The 22,156-nt window shown below is 38.5% G+C and overlaps 2 protein-coding genes across 3 annotated transcripts in view; both read right to left on the bottom strand.

The window, feature by feature from the left end:
• Positions 1–20,513, bottom strand: part of limk1a (LIM domain kinase 1a) — a 48,207-nt gene extending 27,694 nt beyond the window's left edge. Inside the window, exons 1-2 of one of the 2 annotated variants that reach the window (XM_041994677.1) lie at positions 19,546–20,513; positions 15,457–15,556 (exon numbers count right to left, since the gene is read on the bottom strand). In XM_041994677.1, the coding sequence (XP_041850611.1) occupies positions 15,457–15,556; positions 19,546–19,603 (158 nt within the window). In that variant the 5' untranslated portion in view covers positions 19,604–20,513. Of the gene's footprint in view, positions 1–6,621; positions 6,774–15,456; positions 15,557–19,545 lie in introns of those variants that run through there. The other variant, XM_041994678.1, reaches the window with a different exon arrangement.
• A 164-nt stretch (positions 20,514–20,677) lies between these two features.
• Positions 20,678–22,156, bottom strand: part of elna (elastin a) — a 43,099-nt gene continuing 41,620 nt past the window's right edge. Inside the window, exon 46 of the mRNA XM_041994676.1 lies at positions 20,678–22,150. Within this exon, the coding sequence (XP_041850610.1) occupies positions 22,104–22,150 (47 nt within the window). The 3' untranslated portion in view covers positions 20,678–22,103. The remainder of the gene's footprint in view (positions 22,151–22,156) is intronic.

The following is a 22,156-nucleotide window of genomic DNA, read 5'->3' as shown; positions in this document are numbered from 1 at the left end:
AAAAGGAGGCAGCCTTAACCAGAGCACACTTGTTTTTTTTTTTTTGCATGATCTGGATTATGAGCTAGATGTAGTCATACTAACCCTAACCGAGCTAAACATTAGTACCAAATAATAAAAAAATGACTAATAAATCTAGAAAATTGCTGCAGGTATAATATTAACAATAAAAACAATGACAGTCTTAACTTAAAAACAGACTTAGTTTCCTTATCCAAGTATAATAAGGAGACTAAAAATGACATTACAGTATTGATAATATTACTAGAGCTACAGTGATTAGTCTAGCTAATCAGTAACTATTTTATTTCATCTTGTTTATTGAGTTGTTGCCATGGGCTTTGTTTAGAAATAATAGAATTATAACATTCTGAATCTGAGCTGTTGCTCCAACTGTCATTTTCTATGCTGCTTTAGATATTCTTTCAAAGGACTTACTAAACTGCAACCATTTCTTAGATGGGAGTAAAAACATTTGACCTTCCTCCAGGACACAAACATCTTTGCTGCTTTCCCTGAATAATCCTACAAGTTAACATGGAGGCAATGACGTCTTGTTGCCTCTTTATCAACTCCTTCGACTCTCATCAGTTATTAATCCCACACGTACTTTCATGCAGACCCAAACATTCTTCATCTGTCATTGTTTGATGAGACTGCAAAGCTGCAAACCTGTTCATTAAAGCTGTTTAATGATGCATTTGTGAGGTCAAATGTAGTAAGGCATAAAAACTGATCTATTGAGTAAAGAGCCTTTTCAAAGGATGGCCCTGCATTTAAAAGAAGCTGCATATATGCACTCATTTCATGGTTAAAAAAGGTGATGTTAAAATACTCTGGGTTACAATTTCAAACAATCCAACAAAGCTACTCTCCATATTTGGCCTTTTTCCATTTTTTTAGTTAAAAGATACTGGAATACCTAATCAGTTATCAAAATAAATTATTTTTCTACTGAAGAATCGGAGCTTCAGTTTTTACTGTCTGATCTTCACGAGTGTTTTTGTAGAACAAAATTGCCTTGTAAAGTAAATCCAAGCCAGAGCGTAGACTCCCACTCATAAACCTGTCCAACCATCATGATCTGGTCCCCATTTTATGATGTGTGTGTGTCTGTGTGTGTACATATCAGCTGCGGGTCATTTAATGACGTGGAGGCTGAGGCGGCTACAGGAAATAGGACGGGTCGAGAGGAAACACTGCATGTGTGCTCTATTGGAGGTGTGGAGTCAGCTCATTACTGACTGACAGACACAAAAATGAAAGATTTAAGAAGAGCACCAGCTCTCCAAGACACACACCCACACACATACACACGTGCATCCTTTCATTAATTATTAACTCTTCCATCATCTCCTTCATGCTCAGGAGGACAACCGTCTTGTGTTTCTCTGCAAAGACAGCAGAAATGCTTTGGATCAATAAGCCAATACAGAAACCTGCTTGGTCTGCTGCTCTGTTACTAGAGGAAGGAGGAAAAATCAAATGGTGAATGTTGAGCATGTGGAGTCTGAGAGTGACAGAAACAAATGTTTCTGTGGTGGGGAAATGGATGAATTTTCAGCTGTTGTTACTGAACTCATAGGCTGAAATGACAAAGAGAAAGAGCAACATCTAAGAACGACAGGGGTGTTGATTTGAGGGATGGTCGAACACAAACACAAAGACGGGTGAAAGTCGATCTCAGGAAATGGCTGTCTGGGGGAGACCCCCGTCTTCCCCCTCAGATGAGACACAAATAGCCCAGGATTCCTGGTCCTGAGCCAAATTTCCAAGCCTGCTATTTTCCATAGATTACAAGCGGAAATTTCCCTGTGTGTATGATTATCTCCAAAACTAATAAATAAGAATAGATTTATCTAAAGCAAACTGGTTTGATTTACTCAGATTTTACACATTAACACACCGAGCACAAATGCAGTTGTCCTATTCCCACGCCCCTTTTTGTGCCCCAACGTTGTCACCCTCCATCTTCCCTCCTCTTTCTCTATGGCAACACAGAATGCCACAGCAATGATGTCACCCTGCCAGATAACAAAGTCGACATTACCTCATCTCTTCCTGTTAAACCTCAGTCTCTCTGTATTGGGTGGCATCAAACTCCACCAGGAAATCCCACAGCCAATCACATTTCAGGTGTTTACCCATTGACCATAGCAAACATGGGCTTAGCAGTGCTCACAATGACATATATTCAGTGACTGCTGCTCTTAAATGCAAGCAGAGAGCAGGTTGCACATATTAACCAACAGAAATAGCTTCGCCCTGCAAGGCCTCAACTCCACTGAACAAGTGTTTCAGACTGTGGGAGACATTCTGTGTATGTGAGACCTAGTGGTCTATTCAGGCAGTAAAGAGGAGCCCCAGCACTCTGGGTAAATGAGGCGCACGCAGCAGTTTCCTTTGTAACTGTTAAGCTGCACTGACTGGCTGGCTGGATGTCAGCATAGTTGGTCTGGGATTTTATTCCAAAGCAGAAAACATAATGAAAAGGTTTCAGGGAGCTTTGGGAATCAGAATTAGTGTTATTCAGCAGCTTTAATTCATTGGCAGGTCTCAGTTACAGAGAGAGAGTTTTCACTTCAGGCTTGAACTCAGACAGGGGACACTAACACATGTATGGGAAGAAGCAACAATGCGTTCAAGTTCTAGTTTAATTTAGGATCACATTTTGTTGTATTGAGCGAGGCTGTTCACTAAAACTAGATCACCAGTTTAGTTCAGTTACTGTTTTACTGACTTTTCATTAAAGAATTACTCAATAAACACCGGGTTTCTGTAGCTGTAAGTGTTGATATGCATACCTGTTACAGTTTTAATAAAATGATTGAAAGATTTGAGATTTTATCTTTGATTTATCTCTGGACTGGTTGCTTACCAGTTTTTCTTTTCTTTTACTTAGTCCTGTCCAGCATCATATTAAGCAGAATGATGGTCTGACTGCAATGATGAGCTGAACAAATTTACTGGGAGAAGTGGGAGTTTAAAGGGAGTGAAGATTTGTGGATATAAGACTTCCCTTGACACTCCAATATTGTCAATATTTTTAAAAAGAAGAGGGGAGTGAGGAGAAGAAAAAAGGAGAAAGGGGAGAAAAATAAAGGAGATAAACATGGAAAACAAGAGCAACAACTGTGCAATCAAAACCAAAAGAGAAAAGCCAGAGAAGCAACTGCTAAAGAAACTTTAACAGAAATCATCCTGTGGCCTCTGTAGGAAAACAAAGCAGAGAATCATCAGGAGCACCTATATGTTTTGAAAGGGAACCAATCTGAACAAAGTGGTAAAACTTATTTAAAAAAACTTTTTGAACGAAAGGGACGACACTTGTCTCCCAACCTATTTCAGCCTAAATTAAATTAATTTAGATCCTGAAAAGGTGGTAAAACATAATGAGATTAATTATTGACACAAATGTTTTTATTTTGTTCAAACAGCAACAATTTGAGGATAATTTTCATTGGACCCCATTAATTATCACTAACAAGTAATTACTTTAGTTCAGCATCCAACATTTAGTTATTCAAGTAATCAACTAAAGGTGGGGTCTTTTTCCTAAAAATCTTCAAAGGTGAATCCACATGACTGAATATTTCTGCTAAATAATTGAGGTCAAATATGCTGTGGCAGAAAAATGAGGGCTTTAATCTTCTTTTTTTTAAATCACAGTCAGGGTTTAAGTCTGGACCCCATCAAGCTCTGAGCACCAGAAAATGGAATTTTCCAAGTGTGATTAAAGTATTGTAGTAAGAGTCAAAGGTCGGATGTGAGAGGAAGGTGTTTAATCAAAATGCACCAAAGGACGGGACGACTTCTCCCTTCTGCATAATGTTATCAGCTGGGACACGACAAAGAGGAGGGTCAAAGGGATTAAGAATTTTTTCTTTCTTTTACTGACAGGCTTCTATCAAAAAATAAAACAATATCACACATGAAGATATTTAATAATAATTTCCAAATATGTCCCTTACCATATGAAGCTGTGACTCTGACAATGTTTTGTATCTTATTAACATCTTAATAGGATGTTGAAACTATAAAGGAGAAGGAGACGATTTATAGGAAAAAAAAAATCATTAAAATAGTGAATTTTGATAAAAGATGAAAAAGAAACAGGTCATCATTTCCTATCTCCTTAACAGAGGAAATTCTCAAAGATATTTGTGCAAAGTTAAACAAGTTAAATCAAAATGTTTCAATTGTGAAAATAAGTTTGCAGACCTCCTACGTTACAGCAGCAAACATGAGAGAAGAAAAAAGGAAATAACAGACATGTAAAATAATAAAATATCAAATGGCAATAATCCAAAAAACAGGTTTTAAAAAGAGCAATTAATTCATACACACAGACAGTAATGTTCAGCTTCATTTGGAGAAATGGCAACATTTTTGTGTTGTGGCTGTAGTTTGGTTGGTCTCACTTCAGGGTCTCAGTTTCATAAATACCTCTTTCACACCGACAGGGCTCCATCATGGTCCGCCTAATTTTGAACAAAGCAATGTGTTCAGACCAAAAAAAGTTGGTTTGAAACTAAAAAGTCAGCTCTCAACCATCAGTTCTTCTTCTATGTGACCTTGGTGTCATCAGTGGGCAAAGAATGTGTTCACCCTAACGTCAGACCAAATATTCAGTGAGCTTAGTAAAGTGAAAAAGGAATACAGCGCCAGTAACAAAGACTTGGAGCTGGACATGGTGTAACATGTCAATCTTTGGAGCAGCTTGACAGCATGATGAGCCATCGTCCAGCAAACCAGGTAACGAGGGGCTCTGAGTTCAGCCACAGCTGAAGAAGAAGCCGACCGAGTACTGCCTCCCACCCCTTGGTGAAGATGACTGGTTCGCTGCAGTACATACAGAATGCAGATAATCGACTTGATCCATCTTTTTATGCTACAGTACTATATTAGTGGAGTCTCCCCACTGTGGTTCCAGTTAACCTGTTTCACCAAAAAGTCTTTTATAAAGTCTTTATGACCAAAATCTAAAACTACATGTAAATCATTTCTCACACAGCTAAATGAATTCTTCTTTAGCAAACTACACATTAAATTAGATAAATGAGTTTTCCCCCTTGACTGCTTGGTTGTGCTGGACTATCAACCACACAAACATTCACACAGATACACAGAAACTATGCTGGAATCAAACATTTGCTGTCAGTATATATAACCAATTTAACAAACAAATAAGCAGAGACATTCAAAGAGAGGTCCAAACCACACAGATGAGGTGAGTCACATGTAGGACTGGAGGCTTCGTTGTGTCACACTGAGAAGAGGGAAGTCAAAACAAAGTCTGGGTTTTCACATTGTGAGATAAAGAAATGTGATCAACAGCGTGGCCTGAATAGTGTTGTATTTTCAGGAAGTGAGAAATAACTTAAAGTGTCATGTTTTTGCGTCATGATCATGTATGTCGTTTTGTAGTTATGATGTTGGTTTATAGTTCTGGTTTTTGTCATGTTTAGTTTCTGATTTACGATCATGGTTTGGGTCTTTGTTTGTCTTTGATCATGTGCTCTGTTTTCTGTTCCTGGCTCGTTAGATCACCTGGTCTGATTTCTCATTCACTTCACCTGTATCTCATTACTCCCTCTGTGTGTATATATGCCCCTTGGTTTTCAGTTGTCTTGGTCAGGTCCTTGTGTTTACCCCTGTCGTGTCATGCTTTCTGTTTTGAATGCTGGAATAAACCTCGGTCAACAGCATGAGTCTGCCTCCTGTCTTACTGTCTGCATTTCCGCCGCCATTCATGACATTAAGAGGAATGTGTTTCGGTTACAACTGCTTCCCCCTAACACAGTCAATACATAAACTAAATGCGGTTTATGCATTTTAAACACTGGGCTGTGATTATACTTTTAATTACAAATATGTCAGTTTTAGGGTTTCTGGCTAAAAAAAACAAGTAGTGAAACACAGATGGACTGAATCACCTGACTGATTATCCAAAAATGAAGCAGATCATTCTAGCCGTTGGTTGAGGCCATTAGCTGATCGGCAGAAAAGTCCCAGTGGGACATGATTGTTCTAATTCTCAGTTTGGAGGATTTATTGCTTTTCTATATTGGGTAATTAACTATTTTGGAGTTTAGGACTGACTGCTTGTCAGAAAAAAAGTGAAAAGAAATGCACAAATCCTTTTTTTTTTAAACTAATTAAATAAATACTAAATTAACCCAACTGAATTTTTTCATAAAAATTATTAAATCTTTTAAACTAACTATCCATAAAGTCAATTTAATTTATATTTTCTGTTCACTTCAACTGTAGTGCACTTAAAAGTTAAAAATTAACTATCTGTTAATACTTAATTAATAAAAATGTGCCAAGATGAAGCAGATGTGATGAGGATGAGTATTCTTTATAACCACAAATCCACTATTCCTGTAGTGCAAAAAAGCCATTTGTCACAGTTTTCTTGCATATTCTAGATCAACTCCACCAACATAGAAAAGCCATCTGAGACCATATGAATCAGTGCACAGCCCTAAAACAAGAGAATAAATGCAGCTTGAGTTGAATCTGCTTTCCTCTAAGTTCAAGCTGACTTTCACTCTTTAAGGCCAAAGCAATTTTACCAAACTATAAAAAGAAAGTTAATACAAATTCATCACTTACAGTCTGTGCTGTGGCTGCTTCCCTTTGCGTTGGTTCTTTGCTGACATGTCACCCATGGGAGTGAAGGTCTTGTTTTGACAGTTTGAAGACAGGCTCATGTCAGAAGCTCTGATGTTCAGCTCGCTCACTCTGGCTGTCGGCATCAGTGCTGCTATCTCTCTGTCTCTCCCTTCCTCTACTTCCTCTCAAAGTGCAGCTGCATCGAGAGAGGAGGGTCACACTTCTTTATTGGCCGTTTCCTGTCCTCTGGGGGACGACCTGACCCTGTGACAGTACAGGCTTTGCCCACAGCTGCCCTCCCTGCCTCTCGGTAGCTTACTTGTTCCTTTTAAACTTCGTGAAGAGTCTTCCTGGAGTAACGCAAACAGCCTATTTCCTGCACTCATCAATCCTTTTAAAGATTTTGGCAGGACTAATCAAATTTTCCAGTTGTCCATCATCTGTTAAACCCTTCCACATCCTCTCTGATAATCAGATATTACAGCCTCCCCACAGGAGCACTGAAGTGCTTCGCTATCTGAGAGATGATGAGGTGAGGTGAGAGACAACTGCTTCTCTTCATCCCATGCGAAGTGTAAGCTCACTCAAAAATGAAGTCTAATCAGCCACAAACGAGCTGTAAATGCAAAAGATCCTCACTGATGTTAGTTGGTGTTAGCTTATTATTAGCAATGTTTACAAAGGAGCCAAAGATGTTTTAATTAATTCATACACTGTCACCGGGGTTTATACAAGTCAGATCATAACAAAATACCACTGATCAGCTGATGGTCTATCTGAGCATCATCACAGATGTTTGCTCATATGTTAATAAAAGTGTGGAATTTATTGGTCTTAAGATGCTTCTCAATGCGGATGAGAACTCTTTTGACTGATAAACTTAGTAGATAAAACACATGAGTTATTTGTGAAACATGTCACACGAGAAAGTCATTTCCAGTCACTATCTTACTAATAAATATGTTGGAATATGACATGTCTAAGGGTTTTTTTTGTTATCTTGCATCTGTCTTGTGAGGTCTGCCAAAAAAACAAAGTTTGGACCAAACTGTTTGATAAGAGCTTTATTTTTTATACAGCAGCATTTCACACCAACAGCCATGAGTTTTAATTCCTCTTTAATTCAGAATAAAAATGAAATCCTCCTTTAAAAAAAAGTTAGTCATATTTTTTGTTTTATTTGAGCATTTTAGTATCACATCTCACTGGAATAAAATCAGATTTTGGCCATGTGTGTTCATCAGATTCAAATGACACGTTGCTGAACAGTTTAAACAGTTTCTTAGATGTTGTCACATCAGTGAGATACCTGCAGCTTTCAGGGAACATCTTGTCATGATGTCTGTTTTTTTTTTCTGTTTTCGGTTAAGTTCTTGTTGGATTTCTGTTTCTATTTTTGATATTTCTTCATGTTGGACTGTAATCTCTGTGTTTTAAAAAAATTCCATGTTCTTGTTAAATTAATATTAGTTAGTCTCACTTCCTGTTGTACTTAGTTTCCAGTTCTTGTTTATTCCGCTGGTTGAAGCCCCTTTTGTTTCTTTTCTAAAATCTTAGTTCCTATAATCGCCTGCTGTCATAGTGCTGCATTTGTGCCCTTTCTCCGTGTCTCTAACTGGGGTTCATGACGCATCTGTAAACAGCAGCAGAACTGCGATGAGTATTCTTAGACTGCTGATCAAAAAGTAGTAAATATATATACAGTCCAATTCAATTTAATCTTAGTCCAGTTTATAATAACTTTGTTCATACATGCCAATTCATAAAATATAATTGCCTGGTAAGGAAAACCATTAATAGCTTCATTAAAACCTCAACTTTATACCATAACTGAGTTTAAATACAGAGTTAAGTGTCATGCATCAGTATGTATTTTATAATTCAGTTAATGATCAAACACATAAACCTTCTCTAGCCGCCTCCATCATGTCCAGCAGCTTCTGTTACCAGGCAGAGTTGATCTGATGGTGGAAGCAGCTGAGTCACTGCAGCTCTTTGTGTTGTCTGTGACCCAATCAAATTTCACTGCATATGAATATTGCTCACATTAAAATCAATAAATCATCCAATCTGTCTTTTCACTACATAGTTTCACTGAAGCTGTCATCTCGTCCGTGCAGATGTGAGTCAGAGGGACATAAATGTGTCCCACAGCACAAGAGGGCAGAGCTGCAGGGCTTCATGTTAGCTCGTCCTTGAGTAAGGGCAGCGTTGTCGCAACAATTTAACTCAAATTTTTTCATCAAAGCTTTTTACATGCCATTTGTACTGCACGAGCACACAGGATGGAAAAAGGCCTTTTAATAAAAACAAATTAACAAAAAAAGTGCTAAATAAGCACTGGCCCTTGTAGTCGTTTCGAGTGACTGTTGGGGTAGTGATTCCTAAGCAGACAGTTTTGACAGGAGCAGCACAAAGCTGCAGGATGCTGTAGAGAGACTGCAGCACCGCTTGAGTTTAACACTTTAATGGATGTTTTTAGGGTTGTTTTAATGCAGTTTGATGCACATTTCTGCAGCTGTTTTATTAATGTTTCTGCAAAGAAATAAAAACATTACATTACGGTCAGCTGCAGATTCAGACCCCATCATATATCTGTAGTATGAAAAAAGATCAACAAAACCAAAACTAAAAGAATCAAATGAATGCTGAACTCAAGAGTGGAAATCCTCTTATTTATCATTTCTCAGAGGTGGTAAGAGCAGCTGCAAATGAGTGGCAGTCATTTCATGATGATGTTTCACACCCTTTTACTGTGCAGACGTTAATGTCAGGAGCTACTTCATCTCCTGAAATCCACACTAAAGGCAAAGAGAAACATCTACAGTCTGTCTGAAGCTCTTTATAGACACTCAGGGATTTGCATTAATCTTTCTAAAACAGATCGTCATGTCTAGATGGAAATTCTGGTAAGATGTAGAAAAGACACTAAAAGAAACAAAAAAAAAAAACTAAATAAAAAAACCAAACAAATTGATTAAAAAAAAACAAACAAACAAAAAAAAAAACAGGGAATTTCCCCCAGGGATTTATTCCCATGTCACCTTTCCACAATGTTTTTACATGACATCAAACAATCAGCCTAAAATGTTAACATTCAAACAGCTCAGCTTTTCCTCTGTTCATATCAAACCATCCAATATTTCTGCTGCTGTCCTCTTCTGCTAATACTCAGTCAATAACTGTCACACATCTAGCTGGACGCACGATGCACCAACACATCATAATCAATAAGTTTCATTGAATAATGGAAATGCAATTGGTTTAGTCTGGTCATAAGGAGATGCAACAGATCAATGATGTTTTCTTTCCCTTGGCTGTGAATAAAAACGGAGGCTACATTCCCAATAAACCTCCTCTGTTTTGCAAATTAGTTTTGGAACAAACAGACAGCATAGAGAGAAAAAAAAAGCTCATGTGAGAAAAAAGCTCAGCTGCATTTTCCCATGAAGCTCAGAGCATGTTGATGCTTCTGAGAAGTTATTTTTTCTGTCCACCCAGGGGACGACTCTCAACATTCTCCAAAAAGCACTGTAGGCAATTTCACTTTGCTACACCCCTTTTTCTCCTCTCATTTCACTTTCTTTTCTCTGGACTCATGGACCTTTGCTGCTCTGGGCTCTAGGAGTTTACTTAGTTTTCCACCAGTATCTGACTGTTATAGGCACTTTTACCAATTCCTCCATTTCTAAGACAATTCTGCCCTCTGTTTTCTAGTTATAGAAGGAAATTTCATTATCATTTCTAGGAAAGAAAAACCCACTATTCACATGCTTAGCTCATTTCATGGTTGCACTCCTGTTCAACAGTTCTGATGTGTGTTGGGTCATGATATGTTGAGCAGAGACGATGAGAGCTGCAGGCTGATATCTGACACCTCAAAGGAGTGTGATGAAGCTACCGCTTGCTGAATCAGCTACATAAGACTGTCAACATCATATCACAACTAATGATGGTACAAAGAAATGCTAAGTAGTGCTTCTAAAATCTAAATTATGCAATTAAAAATGTTTGGTAATAGTTTACATTATTGTCCAGAGACCTGCTGTAAACCTATATCCTCATTTGATGTATCTGTACTAGCCACACATACACACACACACACACACAAACACACACAAAACCCTTGTGGACTCTGTGCCCAGATACCCTCCTCAGATTTCCCATTCAGACATCCGGTCAGGGGAAAACATTAATGACACACTGAGCGGTGAGTTTTCCACATGCCAGCAGCCAACCTGCCAACCAACAAGTAAAAAGAGGACAGATAAAACATGAAAAGAGTCAGTGAGGTACTATTAAAGTGAAATGTGGCTCTTCTGTAACATCTAGTGGTGGATGACAATAATATCTTCTCAAAGGAAAGTTTAAAGATTAAATAAGACCTGAGTGTCCACATACATGGTATCTATGGGTTAGCAACAGCAGTTTTGAATGCACCTGGGACAAAAATCATTCTGATTTTTAAAGGGCATTTCCACAGAATTAACAAACAGGTCTTGTTTGTTGAGAGAGGAGTTGGATATATTTTCATTTCATGGCTCCTCCATTGGTGATGTTACTGATCATAAACTGTGTAAAAAAGGTGGAAGCAACCTCTCAGTCTGGTGATGTTAAAGCACAAAAGCTTTAAAGTGGAATTCTATCAGAAGGTCAAAAAGGGAGTGACTCTTATGGCTGCAAGTCATAAGAAGTCCTAGATTTTTATTTGATTCGTTACCTCAGGAAAAGAATTTCTGATATGTTTATGGTATATGTTGCTAGTTTCATGTCTTTCTCAGTACTTCATGAGATTCAAAATATGGTCCCGACATGATTATAAAAAGACAACATGGTGACAGACTTTACAACAAAAGTTAAAAAAGTGAAGTCACTGTGACTATGTCAATTTTTTCATATGGCGATAAAAAGGTTGCACCATTCAGAGTTGCTGTCCCACCATACTCTAAAACAGATCCTAATGTAAGGGCTGAACAGCTCTCACTGTGGATGAGTGTGTGAGGTAGAGGTTAAAGTCAAAAAGAGCAAACTAGCAATGGTTAAACTAAAAGTGGTTCTAATGGCTGTGAACACAGTTGGGATTATTGACATGAAAGCTTGAAACACACTAATGGGAGCATTTTAAACTGTGAGGCAGGCTGATGTGCTGGCTGCTGCACTGAGAATTTGTCACTGTGTCAGATGGATTACACATGTCACTTATCACCATAAACTCAGTGTAGCTTTCAGTAAATAAATAGAAATCATTTTATAAATTCAAGTGTCTACCTGAAATATGCATATATCAGCTAAGATCAAGCTAACATGTATGATAACCTTTTAACAAGTAGAAAGAAGTATTTCTAACATTGGTATTATCTGATTATCATATTAATAATTTTATTTGATTGAGTGGCATTCTGGGTAATATAGGCATTGGTTTTTGAATATGCAAATGAATGTGTGGATAAAAGTAACAGCATATTTTTTATTCTGCTTTAGTTGATCCTTAGTTTTTACCTGATAAACAGCAGAACTTAAGGCTTATTGTCCTTCTAAATGCAAAATGTGTTCACCTGTGAAAAAAAAGCCCATAAGACTAATTGCACCTTCAAACTACAGCCACCTTTTTTCTAGTTGACAGAAACTCGAGCTGATGTGCGATGCTGTGCTCAAATAGTTGACGACAAGCTGCATGTGTCAGGAGAACTGTTTGATCTGCTGTCTGTCGGAATTGAGGTTAGCTCCATGAAGGAAGTGAAACAAAAAGTGGGGAGAAAGAGGCGGAGATGTAATCATGTATCTGGTTATTAATTAACAAAACACAAGCTAAACTTGTCACAGTAGCAACACTAAGAATCATACAAAGTCTCAGATGTCTTTGCATTAGTACTGAGCTGTGTGGAAAGAAAAACTGCAGCTATTCTATATCTTGCAGAACAAGTGCTGTATTTTATGAACTAAAATGGAAAAATGTTAAGTGTCATGCATCAGTATGTAGATTTTATTGCCCACATACACGACATGCTGTAGCAAAATTCAGCAGAATTGAGTGTGAAACTCAAACTCGTCTGTTCATCTTCCCAAACAAGAGTGTTAATCCTGCTGCAGCCTCGGGATCCACAGCAAAACTCAACTCAACAATAACAGCAGTCTCCTAAGGAGAAAAAGAGTTTCCCTGAATGAATATGCTTTTGTCAACACAAATAATAAGTGGGTTTTTCGACAGCTCGGGTAAGAAAGCAGCAGACATTCTAAGTTTTTTGAGAACAAAAGTCCACAGTTAACCAGTCAGGACTTGTTCAAACCAGACATGTTTCTGCTTCCGTTAATCTGCATCGTCATGATTTATTGTCTTTAACCTGAACGACCGCTGATGTTGAAATGTTTGCAGATTGTTAACATGAGTGACAAAAGCTGTGTTACACAACACATGTACATACTGCACAAAGGCATTCCCAGTGCTTATGAGTCTACCTCTTCAAGAGATTCAGCTTAATTTTCATTCAAAAGCTACTTCCACCATAAAGTTTTACTTGATGATTAACTGTCAAAGAAATGATTTTGCTTAATGATTTTATGGTCTTTTTCCTGTTCATTTAATTCCAGTATTAAAATTTGATTACATTATTACCTTAGTGATATTTAATTGCCAAAATATTAGCTGCAAATCTGACAAATAGTCTGCTCTAAGTTATGATGCCATTCTTTTTCACCTGACAGGTAATGTCATAAGCTATGACAAAAATCATGATAAAAAACACAGAAAAATCTTAAAATACACCTTATTAGTTTTGTTTGGAAGAACTTATGGCACTAAAAAATATGTATTAACAGATAATGTAAATATGCACACATTGTTATACAGTACAAACTGCACATAAATTTCACCTATTTTGTTCCGGAAGGACAAAACAAATCTTTTACAGCTCCATTTAAATATGTTTTTATTTTAACCCTGTAAACATGGCAGCATAGTGTTGTTACATGTTAAAGGAAAAAAATCCCAAAGCAAACAAGTGGTCAACACCATGGCTGAATATCTTCACCTCTGAGCTACAGTGAAACAACACATGGATTACAACCGTGAAGGTTTCATACGGGACAAACATAATGAAACTGTCTGTTTTCAGAGTGGGTTTGTAACAGCTTTCATATCAGGAACTAAAAAGGTAATGTGGCTTAAATGTGAAGAGTTGAGGGTAAAAGCTGCAAGCAGCTGAGCAGTTGAGACAAAGAAGAGGACAGTTTGCATGTTAGATCCCTGCATATCAAATGAAGCAAAGGCGTTGAGCTGCACCAATGCATTTCAAGGCATCAAAGAAGTACTGTTATAGAAAAAAAAACTGAATATATTACTTGGATCAATAGAAATTATATTTGAATGATTTCATAAATGCCTGAAGGAGGATTGTAAATAAGTTATTATTAGAAATAAGTTAGCTATTATTGTAAATAGTTTATTTTCATGTTAATATTTTCCAACATCAGAGGCTTAGATCTGGTTCATTTTATTTGTTAATCATATTTTCCCTATCCCAAATTTGACACTAGATGCAGCTAAAGGCATGGTACTTTTTTAAACCAAATTTTATACATTATTGGTCATTGTGCAGAACTTGATAACAAGCTGTTGGATTAATTTAATTTGAATCAGGTGTGTTGGAGCAGAAAACATCTAAAACCTGCAAGACCATCCTCAAGGACCGGAGTTTGAGATCACTGCTTTCAGTCATCAGTGAAAATAAAGTCCCCAGTCATTATTTAAGGTTAGGGTTGGAGCTACAGTAGAGTGGAAACTGGACTTGGAGCCATGAGATGTAAGACGACCTATATGATGACAATTTTGTGTATCTAAACCTAAAAGGTGATCATATATCTTTCTTGTTTTTCTCTTTTTCTGTTGCTGTAAAACCAAAAACTGGTTTTACTGGTTTACTGGTTTGCTATAAAACCAAAAACTGGTTTTACAGTAATGGCGTGTTTACACAATGTTTCCATATGAAACCTACAGCTTTTCCCTTTGAGTATTAGGAAAAAAACAGTGGAATGGAAACGACTTCCATGCAGATGGGAAACGCAAATAGGATTGGAAACGATATAGTGTCCATGTCAGGCTTGAAATGAATCAAACTTTGAAATGAAACACCCCATTTGTGCACTAAATCCTCATCAGACTGTAAGACACAGCAACCATTTGTACTGAGGTGTATTGATTATCTGGAGTATGTCTTCACTGAGGCATAAATGTTGCATGAGAACTAGGTTTTGCTTTAAGACACCAAATAACTTCTGAAAAGGTTCAGAAGCACAAACACAACAGCGAGGTCCATTATTGTTGTTTTTGTGCTGTTCATAGGTATAAACAGGGCCTGAGGTTGCAAGATGATGTGAGAGACATGACTGTCGTCAAAAGATTCCAGTTCATGTTTACATGGACAAGACTGACATTGTGTTTCAAGAAATTTTACTGTGGAGGTCGTTTTCAAACCTTTATGGCAGGTCTATTTAATTCAGTCCTACGAGGGTCACAACCCAACAGGTTTTCTATGTATCTTCAACACACCTGACTCAAATTAATGAGTCAGCTGTGTTGATGAGTCAAAACTCCATTGGCTGTTAGATCCATTTAACTTGATTCAGGTGTGTTGAAGCAGGGTTGCATGGAAAACCTGCTGGTTCTCGTAGGAAGGAATTGAGTAGCCCTGCTTTACGGTTTTGTCCACCCAAAACTCTGTTACCGTGTAAATGAGAGGCTCAAATTCAACAAAACATTTATGTTTTACTGCCTCTGTGTTGTCAGTAAAGGGTTAAGTCTGGGTTGCTGAGCTGCAGTCAGTTTGTGTTGAACAGTACCTGAAGCAGTTGGTGTGCCAGTCGGCGTTGAGAGCCTGGAGGTACTGCTCATCATCGATCCTCTGTCTGCATCCCGCACACACGGGCAAACTTCCTCCAGCTGAAATGACACATTGAACATCAGGCAAAAAAAAAAAAAAAAAAGAACTCATAAAACTTTTCAAAGGTGTCAATAAACCCACAGCAGCTCCTACAAGTGGTTTGTATGTGTGCAAGCATTTGCATGAGACTCCTATCACACTTTTAATGCAAATCCCAGCTGCTGGTTTATAATGTGGCTAAGGCGTTGTGGCATTAGAATAACTAAACTTCACAGATAAGAAATTGTTAATAGCTACAGATCACAGCAGATTTCTCCTCTCTAATGAGTAAAATGTTCTGTTTCAGGGAAAAACAATTTTCCAGAGCAGGGAAGAATCATTCTGCGATGAATCGAAGAGGAAGCAGCAGGACGAGGTGGTAGCAGTGGCTTACAGCAGACAAAAGGCTGCACGCACTAGATGTTGTTCCTGGAGTTCATTTGCCTGAAAACACATCACATGCTGTTCACATTCTGAGGAAGAGGAGGTGGTGAGATGCAAAGTAATAACAAACACGAACAGAGCAGCCACTAAAATACTAAAATCAGATATCATAATGATCCTGCTTCTGTTTGTAAAGAGTAAGATGCCTCTTTTCCATGTTTGTCTGCTTTTTCAACAGCAGCATCACAGAGCTTTACTTTCAAAGTTGGAAGTTCATTGGAATGTCACCCGAACTGGATAAATGTGACTGAATGGTATCAAACTAGAAGTTTAGAACAGCTACAAACGGCGCCTTGAGGGGGTGTACTGAGCTGTTACCCTCTGGAATGAAATACACTCCCCTTCAAAAAAAAACAAAAAAAAAAAACATTAGGAATATGTACTGTATTTTCCACCACTTTCAACATTTTATTTAAAAATCCAACCTTTTCAAATAAATATATATATGTGTACATGTTGACCAGTTAAATTTCAAACTGCACAAATCAATCAAACTTTATTTATAAAGCACTTTTCATGCTGGGGCAACACAAAGTACTTTACATGAAAAATCAATTTATGCATATTAAAACAAAAAGAAACTACATAACAGAAAAAAAAGTTACAGTTGCACGCACAGACATGCATATATACACACAAAGCAGATACACTGAGGTTCTCTGGCAGGCCATTCCACAAACAAGGGCCGTAACAACGGAAAGAGGCCTCACCATATGTCTTTGTCCTCACCCTTGGAACAACTAATAGACCACGACCTCAGGGTCTGCGACGATTCATAATCCAAAAGCAAGTCGGATAAATAAATAAAATAAAATCACATCCTGATTGGTTGCTGCAGACCAACTACCAAGTTTTATGTCACAGAACTGGTTAAAGTTGGATCTTAAGAAGTTAGCTTAATTTCTCGGCCTTTTGGATTAAGACAAAGTTTGAAGCTGGTCTCTTGTATGCTTTTAAAGAAAATGGGCTGATGAAAAAAAATCTTAACAGATGACATTGGGATTTTAAATTCTAACTCTGACCAACCAGCTGCTTTGGGCAACACAGAGACTGCAGAATCCTCCACAGAGCGGCCCACTCATATAGAGCCCAAATATCCATGCCACTGTTAACACTCGTTCTGCCATACAACCTTGGTAAGGGGGAACCAGTTCAGCCAGCACTCCGCTAGTTCCAAAGAAAAAAAACAGATGCATAATAATGACTGCAATCGTTTATTTTTAGCATTTTGGTACAGTGGGAGAGACTGGCCCGAGTATTCCATTCAAGCAGATTCAGTTTTTTGCTAGCCATGCACAAAGTATGGAGGAAGTGATGGTGTATTTACTATATTTGTCTTTAACAACTGGAATCATGCTACAGATAAGGCAAATGGTTTTAGCAGACATGCTAATAGCAAAGGACATCAGACAGGCATGGCTGTATGGAAAGAAAGAAAGCTACGGTGTTCAGCAGACAAATTTAAACACTGGTTTGACCAGCTCTCTCAAAACCACCTGTATGTGTCAGCTATTATCAACATGACTAAATTTCTTTTTTCAAACGAATTACAAATGAGGGAACCCATAGATTCAGCTGTGTATTTCATTTGGTGGTTGTTGCAAACACATGCACATTTAATGTTTGAAAATAGTGCCTTTCGTTAAAGGCAAGCTCAGAATAGTCCTACTACTAGGCCACTGACGCCAGGCCTGGCTACAAATACAGTGCGACAGGATAATGACAACCATGAAGAACGCCAACCACAGCCACGTATCTACAAAGAATAAGACAGGTTCTGAAGAGCCAGCTTAACGGGAAGAACAAAGTCCAAGCCATCAACAAGTATGCTCTGCCAGTCATCAGACACCCAGCTGCTATAATAGGCTGGTCAAGGAGATGGAGGCCACTGATATCAAGACAATAAGTACAGTCATAATGCAGGGATGGTTTCAACCCAAGCCCAGTACCATGTAAGTATACACTTGATGAAAGAGGGGAGAGTGGGTGCCAGTGGAAATGAGAACCCAATTCAGGATGAAACAAAGATCCTAGAGTGATAGCTCCAACGATGAAATGCTAAGTAAATGCTTCAGTAAGTTGAAATCTAGCATTTGTATCCAAAGATGGGACCATCTTTGAGGGATAAAACCCTATTTGTAACATCCAATGACTGAAGAAGGGGCTGACTTTGAGAAGTCCTATTAGAGAAGGCTGGTCTGAAAGACAGCACAGAGGCACTGGTCATTGCCACACTGCTCTGAGATAAGAAGTTGGGGTCTACCACATCAAACAGGACCATGAATGCAGGCTGTGCAAAGAGGCCTCTAAGCTGTGTGACTTTAACAGGGTGTAAAATGCAGGCAGGTATGACCTTCATGAACCTCCTTAAACCAAGTGGCTGGAGTTGTATACAAGAACATCTGTATTGATTTCAGGCTGGAAGTTCCAGGGTCAAGACGGGAGACGGAGCCAAAGGTGGTGGAGAATGAGAGAGCTGCATGATTTCCAGATGTAGACTGAAAAATCAGACATAACCATATATATGTATATATATATATATATATATATATATATATATATATATATATATATATATATACTGCCACCAGTATCCATATGTTGCCACAGCAACAGATGGTAATCAGTCCTACTGACCTCTGACTGAGATAACAGTAAAGGAAAACAATGACACACCTGCATTTCTTCACTTACTGGGTAACATGTACAAGTGACGTAGCCCCACCCTCTGAACTCATATCTAACCGATACTATGAACAGCTCTTCCTCTGTATGAGTTCATCTCATTGCAATGCAAATGTAAACATGTGATAACAAAACTTATGTTGGTCTGTTCCGTAAGCCTGACATTAATAAGATATTTACATAGCCCCAGTGTAAATTACACACAAAATATAGAAAGAGTAACATAAGATATGCATATTGCATTTACCAAATATGCAGTGATCCTGTGTTATAACTATAGACTACAACCTTTACTGAAGCCACACACTATCTGCATCTATGTTTAAATATCCAGGGTTTTAAAGCAATTCACATAAAAAAGTTTCATTAGCCACATATTATAATTATTTAAGTAGCTATTAAAGCAACTATTAATTCACATCTTAGTTACACATATAAGCTCACATAAATAAAAAATGACTTTAGGTTCTGAGTCAAAACATAGCATCTTTGCATTAAGTAACACATTAAGTGATGTGCTCATAAAAGTTGAAGCTTATAGTTTTTTATGCTATGGTTTGCTTCTTATAACATATTAATGCAATAGCGGGTTGCAAATGAATAGTCTGCCTGGCCTGAGTATGTCCTCTGAATGCAAACATGATGGATCTACTCGGAGAAAACATGGCTTCAGTTGCAACACAGCCTGACGCTTCCTGCAGATGCCCCACTGTTAACGTCAATCCCTGTTCATTAGCTAAATGACTAAACAAAGTGAGAAAACACTGTGTATTTTACCCTACTTTGGATGCAGCATCTAATGCGTTTTAAACTGCAGAGGATGCGGCGTCTTGTCTGCATCTCCCGCCCCGGTGGCTGTAAACAGCTCGCAGTTTCTTACCTTCCTCCTCTCCCATGCGTTCGTCCTTCCAGGTGCAGCAGAGCAGCATCAACCTCATTCACTCTCCGACTCGGAGCTCCGGGAGAGAGCCAACCGCCTCCGCTCGAAAGATAGGTGTCCGACCACCACCGCAAGGCTGCGGTCGTGTCGCTGTGCGTCGGTCGCTCCCTGCAGCGGGCCACACTGCTTCCTCCTGCCTGTTGGTGTCTGCACGTTTTCTGCGGCGCTTCATTCAAGACAGCCGCTGACCAATGAAGCCTCTCTGAGCCGGAGAGACGAAGACACAGGCTGGCCAACCAGGATCACGCCCCTCTTGATGAATTCGTGCTTCTTTTTTCTTTTTTTTTTTCCTCGGGAAGAAGAGGAGGCGGGAAGAGCAGAGCCACCACCCAACGCTAAAGTAAATACAGAGTAACATATAAGCATATATGTGCTTCCTCAGGAGACCTAATATGTTGCTATGAAAGGATGTAGTAAGCAAAAAGGTCAAATAATAGCTGGCACTCACTGAAAACTGCTGACGACAATAAAAGAGGCTGAAGAGTAGTTGTTTAATGCAGCTGAGGTGGAAATTTAAATCATGATTGTGTAGGAGTGATATAAAAGCAAATGGACATAAAAAACTAAAACTTTCCACAGGTAATGCAACTCAACTAACATGGAGTACAATGAATTGAGTATTTTCTGCTCTTGTAATCAGTATGCACACAGTTACAGGAAGCAGGATCTATTCAGGAAACTTTTTGAGAAATGATAAGCTTGTATACACTGTTGTTGTTTGATATGAGAATACTCTACAGCTCCACAGAAACATTGTGGTATTTTTGTGCAGTGACTAAGGTCTCTGCAGAAGGAACAACAGTGTAAGCTACTTTTGCAGGATGTGGACCAAGGGTCAATAATTCTCCCAGGAGATCCTCCAAGAACAGCAGCATGTGTTCATTATTTCCAGCTGGGACAATCACTAGACTTTTACTGTACACATGCACTGTTTGTTTTCATTACAATTATGTAATCATATATACATTTGCCTGCATATTCTTGCCCTGTAGGAAAAAAAAGCATCTCAAGCCAACTATTGGATAGTTTTGATGATTTATGGATGAAGAGAAGTAACAAACACGCAGACATGTTCTTTTAACACATTTTATTTTATTTGTTGAAGCAAATAAAAAGCTAGGGTATCTGGGAACAAGTCACACGTGTGTCGTGGAGATATAAAAAGTGCAAAACCACACTGTTCCTCCTTCTAAAAACAGTTTTAAATAAAGATGAAAATTATCCCACACCACATAAGACAAGGTCTGACCCAGTGAGGCTCAAAGACAGTTCTTACACAGCACCGAGTGAAGAAACTAAAGCCAGCTAAGATAAAATTAGTACAAAATACAGTACACAGTTACAAAGAGATGGGGTCACTTGCCAACAGCGCTCAGGAACCTTTGGTCAGTAAAGCCTTTATAAAAGCAGCTCAAGTAAATAAACAAGAGGATTTTATGCCTCACACAAACAGGGTCTCCCATTAAAGAAAGCATTAATCTGTACTACAGTTAATAACAGTAAATAAATGCAAAAGCAAAGGGCTGTTTAAGTTTTATGTTCACAACTTTTTGATAACAATAAAGCTATGAGTCAACGCACGTTGCAAAAATGTTGAGTACTCATGTAATGACAAGTTACATCAATGTTAATGAGACTAAACACTGTAAGCAGACTAAAGCACCTCGTCTATCCCAAGACAGTGACATTCAACCGTGCATAATGTACATGCCAGAGTTGCAACAGAATTATATTTTAATTTATTTGCAAGTAGCTTTTCTATTCCTGAAAAAGAAGTAAAATATTTTTGTTTCTTTGTCAGCAAGCTCTTGCACAAAGAGCAGAATTAAAAATGCTGAGAAAACTGATCTGCACGGCAACTAGAATCAGCAAAGTTGCAGAGAGCAGATGGGTTGGCCAGAGCCCCAGCTCCTGCTGCTTTATACCCAGCAGGCCTAAAAATAGCAGCAGAGAAAACGGGGAGCCAGAGGCAGCACAGATTGACCAGATTTAATCAGATTTTAGACTAGTGTTGACCAACCCTCCCTCCCTGAGACATGTCAGAGGTGATGAGCTCTGGCAGCCAGGTAAGACAGATCCCAGAGTTTTAGGGATTATGACCAAAAAAGAAATTATTCATAGCTCTTGATGGCAGCTGAGGGTTCATACAATCTAAAGCACAGCAATACAACCATGTGCCTAAACAATACAAACATGATGCAACTCAAAGTGACACAAAGACATAGTACATCATGACTAGGCAGGTGCAGTACAGAGTTAAAGCTAATTAAATTGAACACATTAATGGTTAAAGGCACTGTCAATAGCATATGTCACATCAGAACGTGTACAAAATTCTGGGTCGGTGGGTTTGTATAAAAACAGACACTGAGGTCACGTAAGTAGAAACAAACATCTTTACAGGTTGTCTAATGGGGCATGTTTGCATATAAAATGTACATTCTAGATCATGCAGTAGCACCATGGTTTCTTGAGGTCACTGGATCTCAAGAGATCCTCTACTTCCTCCTCCCACAGTATTTGCCCTGGCATCCTGCAACGCCACCTGCAT

Source organism: Melanotaenia boesemani, chromosome 9, assembly GCF_017639745.1.
Source record: "Melanotaenia boesemani isolate fMelBoe1 chromosome 9, fMelBoe1.pri, whole genome shotgun sequence".
In the NCBI taxonomy this organism is placed as follows: domain Eukaryota; kingdom Metazoa; phylum Chordata; class Actinopteri; order Atheriniformes; family Melanotaeniidae; genus Melanotaenia; species Melanotaenia boesemani.
The sequence above is the reverse complement of the archived record's forward strand: the minus strand, read 5'-3'. Positions and strand labels throughout refer to the sequence as shown.